The sequence below is a fragment of the Neltuma alba genome, unplaced genomic scaffold (genome assembly GCF_004799145.2).
Source record: "Neltuma alba isolate B1F8T4 unplaced genomic scaffold, ASM479914v2 tig00010248_pilon, whole genome shotgun sequence".
Taxonomy (NCBI): domain Eukaryota; kingdom Viridiplantae; phylum Streptophyta; class Magnoliopsida; order Fabales; family Fabaceae; genus Neltuma; species Neltuma alba.
In genome coordinates, this window is record NW_021635175.1 from 194,041 (window position 1) to 210,343 (window position 16,303).

The window sequence follows — 16,303 nt, forward strand, 5'->3', positions numbered from 1 at the left end:
GTCCTTAACTAATTTTAACTATTTTTTTTATCAACATAATTTAGTTATTTGTCTCTTATAATAAGGAACGGAGGGAGTACTTTTTAAGTCAGTTTCCAATGTCACGTTGAACCTATTTTTAACCAAATCCTTGGATCCTTGGATTTTACCGGAACCTCCCATTCCATGTAATCCAATCCCTTTCCAATGCCATTATGAGTTTATATAAAACCAAATCGTTTCATGTGCAAATTGGCCCAACATAGTGACCTTGTGCACCTACTAGTTTTTGTCCTCATTTTTCAATTTTCAATTTTCATTGACCTCCTTTATTTCTTCTGTCTCCTCCCATAAATTGTTTTTGGTGGTTGTTGACGTGGTTAGCTCAAATGTCCACAGTCAAACCGCCATCGTATCATATATAAATACCTACTGTTCAAAGTCAATCCCATTGAATATTCAACAAGAAGTAAATTAAAGAAACAGATTTGCATACAACGGAAGGAATTGAATATTGACTAATGACGAGGACTGCAATAATCCTTCTCTTTCACTTGGAGGATCCCAATGTGAAAGCGTCAAGAAGTTTCCCATCCAAGTCGAAGCTTTACCATTGTGTTCACTCAAAAGAATTTCAAATTTTGAATCAAACACCCACCTAATTAATAATAAATAATAGTTAAAAAAGCGTTATCTTGGCGTCAATAACGACGGAATATATAGGAATTGTGACATTATAAAAGGCCACCACTCGCATGTGCTCTCTACACCAATAGATCAATATTCTAAAGATGAGAGCCCTAAGAAGTCAGATGGTTGCCAAGTTGTTCGTCGTGCTTTTCATTGCTGTTCAGTTTCTGACGATCCCAACCTCCCTCGCCGACCGGCGGGACTCCTACGGGTGGCCACCTCGAAGATATTATATTCTTAAGTCATCAAGCACCACACTTGATGAGGGAGACGGAGATCCTACCTTTCCATACAAAAAGCATAACCCTTCACGCCCACCATCACCTTACTCCCCACCAACACCACCTTCACGCCCACCACCACCTCACAAGTTCCCACCGAAAAGCAAGCCACCATCGCTCCAGAATGAGTCTCAAAACTGAAGTAAATGAGCCATCAAATTAAAATATAAGCCACCGCCAAAACTCAAACTGGCTAGCTTATGATCACCGCAAGCTGTATGTATCAAAAGCTTATATGTAAGAATAAGACTATTTTTTACTCGTGATGTGTAATGCTCTTTTATATTTCAAGCACTGCGTGGCTGTACGTATACTCCCTCGGTTATAGAATTATTGTTGTTTTACCTTTAGACTTTTAGAAATTCAATGCGACATGGATTTTTCTTTTAATATCTCTCTCTCTCGCTCACCATGTGTTCTTTTCAACTACCATTCTATCCCTCACCAAGTGTTCTTTTCAACTACCATTCTATCCCCCTTTATAAGGCACTTGTATTCTAAGTATGAAAATAAAGAAATATATTAAATTGATAATTTTTTTCATATTTACCCTCATTAAAAAAGTATCAAAAATATGTTTTATATTTTCTTTCATCTATATACTTTATCTCTTTTTCAGCATTTATTAAATCAATAGGAGTAAAATTGAAAAAAGTTTATTAATTACTCTACAAATAACTTACATTTAGGAGGGTTAACATAATCTTTTATTCCTCAAGTTTGCTTTCATTTTTGTTTTAGTCCCTCAAGATTCAAACCGTAAGTTTTGGTCTCTCAATGGACAAAATAGTCTAGATATTTATTGGATTATAGGGATCAGCATTTTAAATGAAAAGAAACTTGAGCAACCAAAATCTATGATTTGAAATTTGAGAGACCAAACCCAAAATATGGGCAAATTTAAGGAACAACAGATTATGTTAACCCTATTTCGGAACAAACTTTTTGTTGACAAGTGAATTATAAATAATAACAGAGCAGTATGATTTTTTTCCATTAATCTCATTTCTCTTTCTCTCTCTATTAAGCCACAGATTAAGCTTCCTAGAGTGCTCTCTTTAGCCAATACTCCTTGTAAGTGTGTGCGAAATGGCATCGCTTTAGTCGAAACCGTAAAATTATGTTAACTGAACATAACATCAATAATTGTTGATAGTTATTAGTCACGTAGTAATGTTCATTACTTTGTTGTAGTAAGAGAAGGGTCACATGTACCTCCACGGCTAAATACAACATGTTGAATGTAAACAATCTAATTTGTGTTGTTCAATATGTTGCAATAACTTGTGGAATGAAGCATGTCCTTACCAGCTTCTCTTGTGCCATTATGGTTTTCTATGAACTAATGTTTTCTGATCCAAGAGGTAAGGCTTTTGTTGATTGCTATGCGGAGGACTTTATCTTTTTGTTTTATGTAATCTATAATTTTAATTAATTATATATATAGATGCAAATAGGTTTTGGATTGGACAAAATAACATTGTACGTTGTTAGATTTTGGATCTGGCTGAATGTATGATAAATGAGTTTTGGATCTTTGCAATTGCATTTCTGCCTTGCTACACTTGGTTCTGCGGTTGGAATGTTTCTGGTTAAATGTGTATATACCTTCAATGTAGGGAGGCGTTTTGAAAAACAACACATATGTTAGGAAAATTATGTATAAACAATGTATGGTTATATGGGAAAATGACAAATATATAAATGAATCACTTGGTGGCTATGATAAAAAAAAAACCGTCAAGTAACACGGTATACCATATAGTAACCTAACCTCCTAAAACAACTCTATAACTTCATTAATGGAAAATTTTTACTGTTCAACCATCAAACAGGCTACCCTTATTTGATAATTAAAAATTTTCAAGTATAGTTTTGGAGTTTAAATGACGTATTCTTACTTGCTATTCTTAACTGTCAAATAAGACAAAAAATTGGGATAACTATAGAGTAATTTTATTTTGTATTTATATTTCATCGGTATATATTTTTCCCATTAATATATATATTGTTTGAACCCCTGGTTCCCAAACTATTTTTATCAAGGTACTAAAAACCAGACCGGTCACTAAACTGATTAAGACAATGGGTTAAGAGTTAATGGGTCAGACTGAGATTGAACCGGAATCAGACTGGTACTAATTAAAATAATATATTTTCAAATTTATGTTGGTTATTTTAAATAAAACTAAAAATAAGATATAAAAATAAATGTCAAATGATAATAAATACATAATATTTACATATAAAATAAATAATGTGACTTATTTTGTAATTATAATAATATATATAAGGACAGTCAAAGCTCAAGCATGTTTGTAAGAAACCGCATCTAAAAATAAAATGCAAAGATGATAAAGATTGCTCTTGTTCTACCAAGAGAAAATTTCACTATCGTCGATTCAGACATCTAAAGAATTCTTACTCCAGGAGAAGATTCAGAAAGCCTTTCTTGAGAAATCTGTGTTTTCCGTTGACGCCTTAAAGGTTTTTATCTGGCAAACTTATATTATTAATGTTACTTTAATCTATTTTAAATTTTATTTTTTCTCCTCCTTTTTTATTATTTCCCAGGCTTCTCACGATTTTCTATGTCTGAACCATTAATTCAAATCACATCACTGTCTCTCGTATTTCAATTGTTTTCTTTCCTTCTCGCTCTTTCTTCTTTCTCTGTTCCTTTTCCCTTTCTTTTTCATTTCAGATTCTTTTCTTCCGTTCATCATTTTCATACCTCCATAGTCCAGAGCTCCTTACCTTCGTTTCGGAGACGCTTCCAAGGTCAGAGAAAAGTGAATAGATTAAGATCAACTGACTTGTAGCTGCAAAGGATAAAAAAGGTGAACTTGCAGAGCCAGAAGAAGACGGTGAACTTTCTTTCTGTTTTCTTCTTCTTCTTCTCGGCGCCACAGTTGATAGTTTCTTCTCTTTCTGTTTCTTGTTTATTTTTTTAATCCACCGGGTTGGTCCGCCAAACCTAACAGGTTGTCCAGTTTATGCCCAGTTCATACTGGGTTAGGACGGTTCATAACGGTTCAAAATTTTTCCGGTTTAATTGACAAATCGGAACGGACTAGTGGCCGATTTGCCTGTTTCTGATTTGAACCAGTTGGTCTAGTTCGGTTCAGCCGGTTTCGCAAATACTGATTTTTATATATATTTTTCTCACGGTGGTTTCATTTTTTTTATTTTGAAATTTAATTTTTAGATACAGATAGGAGGATGGCAAAGACACTAGATGCTAAGTAGCTTGGAACTTTATTTTCTTTTGACTAAATCAGTGGAAAATGAACAGCTGTTTAAAAAAAAAAAAATCTACATTCACGGAATTTCACCCATATGAGTTGCGGTATTCAAATGGGCTCAAAACATGTTGGAATTCGTGAAAAAAAAAAGTCATTATCTTGGGGCCCATGCACGAATGAGCGGTAAGAGATCAATTTTGAAAATCTCTTCATAAATGGGTCAAAGGAAGTGGCTGAATTTATTAATTCCTTGGAATAGCCTATCCTACCCATCTGGTCATGTTTACAAGATAAAACAAAATTTCGTTACCCAGTTTATTAGTCGCATTATTAAATATTTAGCGTAAATATATTACTTTATGTTTAATTTATTATTGTATATATTGTTATTTTATTAAAAAATATATATATTAAATAAAGATAAAATTAAAAAGTTACTAATTTTTAAAATAAAATTAATAAGATCTAAATTTTTTCTTCATTTCAATAAAACATTTTTGAATTGAGTTATAAATAGGAGAGGAATATATACTTAGGAGCGAAATCCATTTTTTTTTAATACACGAACAGTGAAATCCATATTCAGTAAACCCCCCGCCCCCAAAAAAAAACCATCCCCTTTACAACCAATCTGTCTTTTTAATTGATTAAATAATGTTAAGCCGACAGAGAAATTTCCAGGATGGCTCACAACGGTGCCTTCCTGTTTTTTCTCGTCAACTTGTCTTCTTATTTCTCAGAAATTTGAAAATCACAGAAAGTCTTTCATTTTTGGATATCGTGTAGATTTTTCGCTTGGTTATAAAATAAAACCTTTCTCCGGTTTACAGTTTGTTAATTACCTTGCGACCATCACTCTCATCATACTATTTATTGCGAAGCATTAATCTCCTCCTGGCTCTTGAATAGAATCTGATAACAAGCCATATCCCGACCAACATGGCAAACCTTATCTTTCATTTCTGCTTCATCTTCTTCATGGTTTGTTCAGGTTTATGCCAGTCCCATTTTACTAATTCCGATAGAGGGGCGCTTCTTGCTTTCAAATCTTCTGTTAGGGATCCTTACAATAACTTGCAAAACTGGTCCAATTCGTCTTCCATATGCAATTGGTCTGGAGTAACATGTGATTCTGAGAATGAGAATGAGAGAGCTAGAATATTGAGTCTTGCACAGATGGGTCTCAAGGGAACCTTGCCCTCACAGATTGGCAATTTGTCGTTCTTAGTGAAACTTGACCTCAGCAGCAACAACTTGTATGGCAAGTTGCCAGAAGAGTTGTTTCAGCTGCAGAGGTTAGAAACTCTCAACTTGAGCTATAATGCTTTCGGTGGAGAAATCCCAAGTTCGATGGGAAACTTATTTACGCTTCAACACTTGATTCTTGGCAATAATAGCTTTGGAGGCATCATTCCTAAAAGTATATCCAATTTGTCTAGGTTGGAGACCTTGGATTTGAATTCTAATTCTCTCCAAGGATCTATTCCATTTGATATTGGAAGACTTCAACATCTAAAAATTTTACGCCTTTCTGTAAACAAGCTTTCAGGAATTATGCCTCCATCTATTTCCAACATTTCCTCACTTGAGCGGCTCATTCTGTCTCTCAACCTCTTACAAGGTATGCCATTTGTATAAGCTTTTATTCTATTTCAAAATTCATACTACCTCCCGTATTTAAAGTTACTAAATTATTGATTATAAATTTGTTTTATGACATTTGTGAAATATTTACGTATATTATTATATTGTGTATTAATTTATAAATGAGACAAATTGATTTAGATACTTTAAAGTAACTTGATAACTTTTTTAATCTTCTTAAATTAATCAATTATGTTTATATTAAGAAATGGAAATGTGTCTAGTCCACCCCTCTTCTCTCTCTATATATATTATCAAATTTCGGAAAGTGTGAAATTTCTGTACCGACGTAAAAATGTATCATGTATCCATGTATTATTTAGATTTTTTTTAAAAAAAGAAGAATTTCATATCTTCAAAAGTTGAAACATAAATTGAACAAATTTCAAGTTTCAAATTTCAGGAGTTTAGAGCGAATTTTTGAAAAGATTTTTTCAAAAAAGATTTCGCACTCATCTTCAATAATTTACTGCTACATATATAATAATTTGCAATTGTATGTCCCTAATTTTAAACACCAAGCGATATGCAACTTGGACCGAAAGGAAAAACCTATTCATTTGCCAATAACCTTATAATCAAGAGGTTGATACTATCTTGAGTCATGAAATTTGACATTGTTTGGGTTTGGTTCCTTAAAATTTAAAACCAGTGATTATGATCTCTGAAATTGGATCTCATTTTGATCCGCCTAAAGGCTTTTTGTCTTTGGAATAGTAGTTTTGGTCCTTGAAACCTTATTTTAGGGACCAAATGAAAACCAAACTGAAGTCAAAGTTTAAGGATTAAAGATTATATTAACCCAAAAAAATTACTCATTTTGTAAGTCAATTATGTTTTACAAAACTTATGAACTTTAAAAATTCCGGCCCTAAATTGACGTTGCCTTTTTTGCTTTTCTTTTTTTTTTTTTGGTCTAAAGTTATCTGATTGGTAATTTTGAACATCGCTCAAATTATTGGATATATATCAAGAGATAACAGTAATGCATTACAAAAAATTTAATGTCTTACTCAATTTTCTTTTAATAGTAGTATTTTTTGTACAACAGCTTACGGAACTAACAAAAATATTATTTTTTGTTGCCATATTTCAGGATATATTCCCATAGAAATGAATAAGCTTACAAAGCTGAAAATTATATACTTGGGAGGGAATAAGTTGACTGGCCAAATACCAAGAAGTATTGGTAACTTTATCATGCTTCAAGAGCTATCTCTTTCAAACAATAACTTACAAGGTACGCATAAGATTTTAAATCAACATAATTTGTCATTATCTTTATTTTTTTTTTTCCTTTTGATGATTTTCTCGACGCATGCATCTTTTCTGTCTTTTTTCCAACAACTATACATACATCATTAGAAGCAAATACATTGATGTTTTATCAACAAGCTCTCAACGTACTAAAAATTGAACCGGTAAATGAACCAAGTAAGATAGTGGGTTAAGGATCAATGGATCAGATTAGGGTCATGTCAGTAATAATTAAAATAATTTAATTTAATTAAAATCTATAAATATATACTTATTTTAATTATAATTTATTCTCCTTCGTTCTTTGCACATCAAGTCTTTTCTGTTTCTTCTTTTTCATGCGCAACGATCAATGTAATTGACAGGATTAGCAAATTTTTTTATCTCTCTCCTCCATTACTAGCCCTTCTCTTTCCCGTATAATAAAAGTAATAATAAATTAATAGTAATCACTTTCTTCCTTCAGTCATTTCGTCAAAACCCATTCTCAGTTCCAAACTTGCATCTTCGAATTTCTTTAAACAAGAGAGGAGCACCCCGCTAGCAAGTCTCAACTCACCCACAAACTAGAAGGAGTGCACCTTGAGGCTTAGACTTTCAGCAGCCTCCATGACTTATCCTTGGTCAGATCTGATTGGTCCCTCTTCTTTGAACTAGGCATCATCTGCCAAGAGGGAGATCTCACTACTAAAATGGAAGAGGGATTACAAGGAAGAAGCCATTTTGCATGGCAGTGGCAGGTAAGGAAAATGACGGCAAAATTCAAGGACTGAGTTTTCCTTCCCCCTTTGTTTTTTTTTTTTTAAAAAAAACCTGTAACTTACCCTAACCTAGTGGGTTACTCGGGTTAGTCCTGGGTTACTCCGGTTTAGGTCGAGTCACACCAGTTTAGTTCTTCCCTGGCTTTGTTGATCACCCGGACTGAACAAGTGGCTAGTTCACTAGTTTTTGGTCTGAATAGGCTGGCCCGGTCTAATTTTTCATTCCACATAAACTGTTAATTGAGATGGTAAGTAGTCTAATTCCCCATAAAGAGGAGAACATGAGTTTTAATTTTAAAAAGTACACTTGTTGGGAAAATTTTAACTTTAACACTCTTAACCGAACAAAGATTAGTCTTTAGTCCAAAGCAATTTGATGATAATTTGAAAGACTAATAAGTAGTATTAGAGTAATATTAGTAATAAAAAAGGCTATATAACCACCAACAAGCTATTCACCTAGTTGAGATGGTAAACAGCCTCACCTGATAAATCCTAGGAAGCACACTCGTTGGGAAAACTTTAACATTAAACGCTTCTGGTCCAATAGGAATTAATCTTAAACTCAAAGTAGATTTTGAGATACCTTGGTTTTTACACAAAAAAGAGGTTATCATCGATTTAAGTTTGAGTCCATATTCTTTGATGCCAGCCAAGTGAGATTTATTCTTATATACCATTTTTTCACAAAATAAAAGAGGTTATAACCGATTTATGTTTGAGTCGATATTTTTTAATGCCAATCCAAAGTAGCTTTAACCTTAAACGTTTCTGGCCCAATAAGAATTAGTCTTGTACTTTTTTTTTCACTCCTCGTGAGAGGCGTTTGAGTGACCCTTATTATTTTAATGAGTTTTATTCTTAGATACCCATTTGCACCCAATCAAAAGTCTTACCAGGAAGAAAATCAACAAGATCTCAACATTGAAAGTTAGAATTTTTTATGGCCAAACCTGCTGTGAGAAGCAAAATTCAGCATTTGGAAAAGAAGAGAGAGATTTTAGCGGATTGCTTCCTAAGTCTGCAAATTAGATAGTCCTTGCTTCCAAGAAAAACTTCAATTGGCTTTGATACCATATTAAGCATATCAGAACAAATGCCAATGAAATGTCATTAATAAATAAAAGAGATACATTGAACCATTTTTGGGGTATACAATTCTTCCTTGAGCATGACAAACAACTTGCTAAACCCTTGAGAGAGACCCATGTTATCCTATCTATAGAGAGAGACCCGTGTTATCCTCTCTCTAGAGAGAGTCCCTGGTTACCCTCTCTCATTATGGTGGCAATATACATCCCATCACTAACTAGGTGATTTGTAGAGCCTAACTACGTGATTTGTCTAACTAATTAACTAGCCACCTTACCATTTCATCCTTCCAACAACTTTACTCCTAAATGTAGTAGTTAGAAAATTGGTTTTGGTTGTAAGACCTTAATCCATTTTATCTTGTATATTTATTATTTTTCTCTAAACTAATTTATTTAACTTATAAATTAATATGTGTATATGCATAATCTAGTGTTAGATAGAGATATTTTAAAAAATTATGTCACACATATATTAGAATTAAATTTGATTAAATAGCGCTTATATTAAGAACATTGAGGAGTATTGTTTTACGCTACAAATTAAACTTCATAGCATTATGACTTTATTGTGTTGTCATACTGCAGGAGGTATTCCCAACGAAATTAGCAATCTTACAAATGTGAAGAATATATATCTCGATAACAACCAATTGTCTGGTCACATACCAAAAAGCATTGGAAAATTGACCACGCTTCAAGAGTTATCTCTTGCCAACAACTTCTTTGAAGGTATATATAGTTTATCAAATTGGAAGTGCTCGGCACTTTTCTTTTACTATGATATTTTTTTCCGGGGCTTTTCTGTAATATCTTATGCATGAGCGGATGTAGTGTTCTTCAATCCAATATATACAATATACAAATAACTAAATTATATAGATTAAAAAGTTAGTTTAAATTGTTTAAGGATTTGTAAAATTTATATTTAAATTTTTTTAAAAAATAATCTTATTTATGGAGAAAAAATGAACGAGAGATAAAGAATGATGTGAAAAAGAAAGTGAATGAAAAATAATTGATGCAATAATATAACTAAAAGTGAAGAATTGATTAAAATTTCTGACATCTTTTAAGTGTTTTATAAATAGAATCAAAATGATCAAAAACTTCTCTCTCATTTGTGGGATTTATTGAAAAACTTGGTAATCTCCCCGAAATGAATTTCATAAAGTTAAATATGCTTTTTGGCCGCATGTCACCAGAGATTTGAAGCTCAATAACAATACTTCAGTGGGTATATTTAGGCAAGCGGCTTCTAGCACCCCACTCTCTAATGTCTCTTATAATATCACAAGCTCTCAAGTCCCAAATGTATTTTTAATTAATAATTAAATTCGACATAAAATCAGTCATATTGATATCTTATAATAAGTATGAAGTGTTATCATTTTGAATTTTTATGATTTTTTAAAATAAATCAAAATTACAAATTTTTAAAGTATTTTTTTAAAAAAATATTCAAAAAAAAAATTAAAACTGCATCATAAAAATGTTATTTATTTTATGTAGAATTTAATGATTCATAGGGAAAAAAATATATATTTGGAAGCTTTGCGCATTACAAAGGGTATTAGACAGTGAGGCATTAGAGACCCCATACCCTGTATATCCAGAGGTTGACAGCTTAGAAAAGTACAAGTGTTAATATCATTTAAAAAAAAAAAACTACATCATACTAACAAATAACCTAAGTGTCGCTCATTTTACTTGTAACTTTTCATGCATCATCAGCACTAAACATTGCGATTTTTATTTTTGGTTTGCAGGAATTATTCCTAATGAAATTAGAAGCCTTACAAATCTGAAAATAATGGACCTATCAGCTAATCAACTATTTGGCTACATACCAAGAGGCATTGAAAACTTGACTATGCTTCAAAATTTGAACCTTGAAAACAATAATTTAGAAGGTATATTTTCACTCTCAATATAAGTTGCTCATTATCATTTTCCGCTTACTATAGATGATATTCTATTTCTATGCATCAGCATTATTCAGTAGTGCTTTTTCTTCTTATAGTTTGCAGCCATAATGCAAGAGATGTTCAAGGGGCGCTATGCCATTTATATGTATATATATAGAGGGCACTCTGCTACTAACTAAGACTACTTGACTGGTTAGATTTAATCCTTTACAATAATAGAGTTGAGTTCAAAGAAAGAAGCTAGTCCCTCACAATGTGGTGATTTAAAGTTGCATTTCCATGAGGAGATGAGTCCCCATTTAGTCCTTTGCAATACTTCAAACTAGCTTCTAATAAGAGAATACCTATACTTAACCAATGAAAAAATGGTGTTCATAAAAGAGTGCATAAAAAAAATAATACATGCCAGTTCAACCAAAAAAGAAAAACATGTCAATTATTCTCAATTCAAAACACCACTTCCCAACAATCATAGCGTATGGCCACATACATTGATGAACAAACCGTTAGTCTTATTAGATCCACTTCAAAATAAACCAAATTAATGCAATATAGTGCATGGTCCATATCATATTCATGTTAAGGTACCTCTAAAAATTCCTAAGTAACTAAGTATGCAAAATATAAAAATTGACTTTGGAAAAAGATTGATTTTTTCCTTCACTAACTAATTGACAAGATTAATAGAGATGCAAAGAAGAGTAAAATATTTGTGGCTTTTTAGTTTATAAAAATGGTATGAGTCAAATGAAAACAAGAGACTAGAATGAGATGGTAATTCTCCAGTACAATGATTTAGACTATCATTACTTTAATTAATTTGAGAGTTAGCCAGTTTTAAAAGATTCTAAGGGCCATGCCTTAGACTCGATTCAATCAGAGTAATTAATACCAAGCCATCTTGAGTACTAAAAATGCCATTAGCACTATGAGAGAAAGGTAGCTCAAACTGATCTTATCAGGTTTTCTTCCTCTTAGATCACACAAATTGCTCTTTAAACCCATAAGAATCCCCTATTGACTATTGATCTAAACGGCTAACGGAATATTGTGATATGTTGATAAACTTTTTGTGCATATTGTCATGTGAAGTGACCAAAGTTCCCATGCTTGTACATTTATGTTCTTTTGTGGGGTTTCTACCAAAAATTTTCTAGAATTTTATAATAAAAATAGTAAAGGATCCATAAACATTTTATATCCAACCTACTGTACGTTAAAATACATTACGTGATTTTACCCAAAAGAAAATTACATTACCAGTAAAGAAAGTCTTGGTGGATAGCATTAATGACCAAGCACTCAATATTGAGTATCATAGGCACATCTAAATAGTTAGGTAGTATAATTTTATTTACATTTCTATATTTACTTCATTGGTACTCCAATTATTTGTATTCCAGGCTCAATACCTTTGGAAATAGGCAATCTTCAACAACTTGAGACATTATTGTTGTCTCAAAACAAATTGAGCGAATATATTCCGTCAGAAATATTCAACATCTCAACTTTGAAAGTCTTGTCTCTCTACGACAACTCTCTAGCAGGAAGTCTTCCATCAGATTTCGGATATGGCCTTTCTAATCTACAAGAGTTGTATTTATGGGGCAACAAACTTTCTGGAAGAATCCCAAGTACTATATCCAATGCTTCTAAGTTAACCATTCTAGAATTGGAGCAAAATAATTTTGGAGGGGTTTTACCAAGCACACTTGGTCATTTAAGATACTTAGAAGCCCTTTCGGTGCATGATAACAATTTCACCATAATAGATGATTCAAATTCTGAAACTGGCTTTTTTAGCTCGTTGTCAAAATGTAGACATTTGAAAACTCTAATTCTCTCAAAGAATCCATTGCACATGAAACTTCCCAACTCCATTGGAAACTTATCTGATTCTTTACAGATGCTGATGATCGACTTATGCGGGATTAATGGTAACATACCATCAGAAATTGGGTATCTGTCCAACTTGTTTAAGATATCTTTTGCTGGAAATGTTTTAAATGGATCAATTCCAACAACAATTGGCAACTTACAGGCTCTTCAGCATTTGAATCTTGCGGGTAATGAGTTAGATGGTTTCATTGTAGATGAGCTTTGTGATATTAGAAGGCTTGCATATTTATATCTATCTCGAAACAAGCTTTCTGGAGCAATGCCCCCTTGCTTAGGAAACCTTATATCCCTACAAGGACTTTACTTGGGCGGCAATAAGTTGAGTTCCGAGATACCTTCTTCCTTTTGGAACTTGATGGGTGTATTGGAAGTAAACCTATCTTCCAACATGTTAGCTGGAAATCTTTCATTCAAGATTAGGAACATGAAAGCTCTTATTCGATTAGACTTGTCAAGAAATAATATTTCAGGCACCATTCCATCAACCATAGGCAGCTTGCAGAATTTGCAAAATGTCTCCTTAGCAAATAACATATTGCAAGGGACGATTCCAGAATCACTTGGAAATTTGCTGAGCTTAGTAAAGCTAGACCTATCCCAAAATAATTTGTCTGGTGAGATTCCTAAATCACTAGAGCCACTTACATCCCTTAAGTATGTTAATCTCTCTTATAACAGACTACAAGGTGAGATTCCTAGTGGTGGGGTCTTCAAAGATTTGACGGCTGAATCTTTCATGATGAATAAAGCACTTTGTGGTGAGCCAAAAATGCAAGTTCCTCCATGCAGAAAAGAACAAAGAAAGAGGTCAAAGGCAAAATGGATTTTGTTGAAATACATACTACCCCTGGTTTTGTCAGCAATTTTAGTCCTTTCAGGCATTGTCCTCTTTCAGCGTAAACGAATGAATTCTAGGCATACCATAATGAAACAAGATTTATCAACTTTAGGAATGCCAAGAAGGATTTCGTATTTTGAAATTTTGGATGCAACCAACAGATTTGATGAGAGTAACTTATTAGGAAGTGGAAGTTTTGGTTCTGTATTCAAAGGAAGGCTTTCAAATGGAATAATAGTTGCTTTTAAAGTATTCAATTTTGATTCAGAAGCTATGTCAAAGAGCTTTGAAGTGGAATGTGACACACTGCGTAATGTGCGTCACCGCAATTTGGTGAAGATCATTAGTAGTTGTTCCAGTGATGACTTCAAGTGTTTGATAATGGAGTTCATTCCCAATGGGAGCCTTGAAAAATGGTTATATTCTCATAACTATTGTTTGGATTTTCTGCAACGGTTAAATATAATGATAAACATCGCATCTGCTTTGGAATATATCCATCACGGCTTGTCAACACCGATAGTCCACTGTGATTTGAAACCAAGCAATATTTTGTTGGATGATGACATGGTTGCTCATGTTAGTGACTTTGGAATTGCAAAATTTTTAGATGAAGGGAAATCTAGGACACTCACAGAGACAATACCTACAATTGGTTATGTTGCCCCCGGTAATATTATCCTGCACCTTTGCTTCTTTTTTTCCCCTTCAATATGCATACTCACAAATTCTTATATGGCAAAAACTCTTGGGTTTTTACTCCTAATTTATGAGGGCGTTTTTCAGACTAAACAAGAGATGCATGTTTAATTAATTTACAGCATACGCTTGTCAGATACTTCAAGAAAAATATAAGTTTTGATCTTTGAACTTTTTCCCAATTATTGATTCTGTCTTTAAACTAATTTGAAATAACTTCGAATAAGTCAATTCTCATATCTTTTTAAACTCGAACTAGCCTAATCCTTGAAATTCTTTACAGCTCAATAAACCATTAGGGCTGAATTGATTAAATTCTTATTTTGCAAGTTTTTATGAGATAGTTGATTTTTTTGACACTTATTGGAATCAAATCATATGCAGAATATGGGTCTCTTGGAATTGTTTCAACAAAAGTTGATGTGTACAGCTTCGGAATAATATTAATAGAAGTATTCACAAGAAAAAGGCCAACAGAAGATATGTTTGTGGGTGGATTGGACTTGAAGAGCTGGGTAAGTGAATCAATGTCTCATTCACTAACTCAAGTCATAGATTCCAATTTATTACAAGACGATGATGAACAATATATTGCTAATATTTTGACAACTGCATCCACTATTCTTGAGTTGGCCCTGAACTGTTGTGCCAATTTTTCACAAAGGCGTTGCAATATGTCAGAGGTTGTGGTATCATTAAACAAGATCAAGGACATGTTTATTCAAACATGTTATTTAAAGAAATATTGAACCTATTTGTAATTAGTTTGTATTATTGTCTATCTCTCATATTTAGAAAATGTTGGATGCAATACCCAGTGAGAAATTAATGAAGATACACTGAAGACAAATATATGGGCTGTAAATTTAATTTATTGTTTTCGAGGATGAGCTATAATATATGGATTATGAGCATTTTGATCAATAATTGTAGGAGTCCATATTTCTAAGGTTTCAAAGGTGTTGCAGTATTTATTTAGCTCATTCAGTATTGAGGTATTTATGTTCTGTCTCACCATTCCAGTATATTTACTTCGCTAGCTCCTTTTTGAGGATGTTTCTTGATGCTACATTATGTATGGTGAGCCTAGCTGCTTGAACCATTATCTTTTTGTTTTGGCCACCTACAATGTTATGATCAATAAATAATTAGTGAATATCGGAAACTCTGAATATTATTAGGAGTTTCTCAAGACATGGAGCGTTACACCATTTCAACATGAAAAACTGGAAGTTGGAATATAAGAATGGTAGCCTCAAGTGTTACATGCCTTAAGACGAACCAACAAACTTAAGAAGCCAATCACGTTATGTTTTAGATAGATCGCCCTTTATACCACTGGCCAGTTCTCACCTCAGATTCCAATTGAAGTAGTGGCTTCATCTTGTCATCAACTACTACTCGATGAATAGATGCCAACCAGTCCTTATCAAACCCAAAAGATTCCAATTTAACACATAGATCTTCATGTTCCATTATTATTGCATTTGCTGGTTCTGATTTTAAAAAACTCTTAACATGTGAGCTGAGGTTTTGTATTGATCCCTCTGTCCCTTTATGTAAACCCCAGATTTGAAATTCATCAATGCCAATGTCTTCTTCTTTTCCTTTTTCATTCTTTCCTATCCGACCCTTATTCATTTTGTAGGAGTTGGCAAAAAAACAAAAATCATTCTAGAATTATGAATGCTGTTCTCTGTTTCTAAGCATAAAAAACAGAGCAATAACAAGAAGCGAAAGCCCGGAATCCTAAAAGTTATGAACCGACAATAGTGAAGCATTCCCTGTCAGAATGTGTTGAAGTTAAACTTATCTCCCCATTGATAATGACCCGTTCCTTTTTGCTTGAAGTATTACCATTGATTCTGCCAAATGAGCCATCTTGTTCGATAATAGAAGTTGCGATTGCAAAGGGACTGAATCTGGCCTCTTTGGGACGGAGGGAGGAGCACAGAGAGAGGAGGGGGAGGAGTAGGTCAAAGAAGAAGACG

General features: G+C 33.2%; 1 protein-coding gene and 1 pseudogene across 1 annotated transcript; both read left to right on the forward strand.

Annotated features, from left to right (window-relative positions):
- Positions 1 to 16,303, forward strand: part of LOC114755300 (tyrosine-specific transport protein 2-like) — a 147,009-nt pseudogene that overhangs the window by 116,033 nt on the left and 14,673 nt on the right.
- On the forward strand, positions 5,461 to 15,236 carry LOC114755321 (receptor kinase-like protein Xa21). Its single transcript, XM_028944187.1, has 6 exons — positions 5,461 to 5,816; positions 6,936 to 7,079; positions 9,537 to 9,680; positions 10,718 to 10,861; positions 12,280 to 14,283; positions 14,697 to 15,236. Exons 1-6 carry the CDS (start codon positions 5,546 to 5,548, stop codon positions 15,059 to 15,061), a joined length of 3,072 nt encoding a protein of 1,023 aa, XP_028800020.1. The 5' UTR covers positions 5,461 to 5,545; the 3' UTR covers positions 15,062 to 15,236.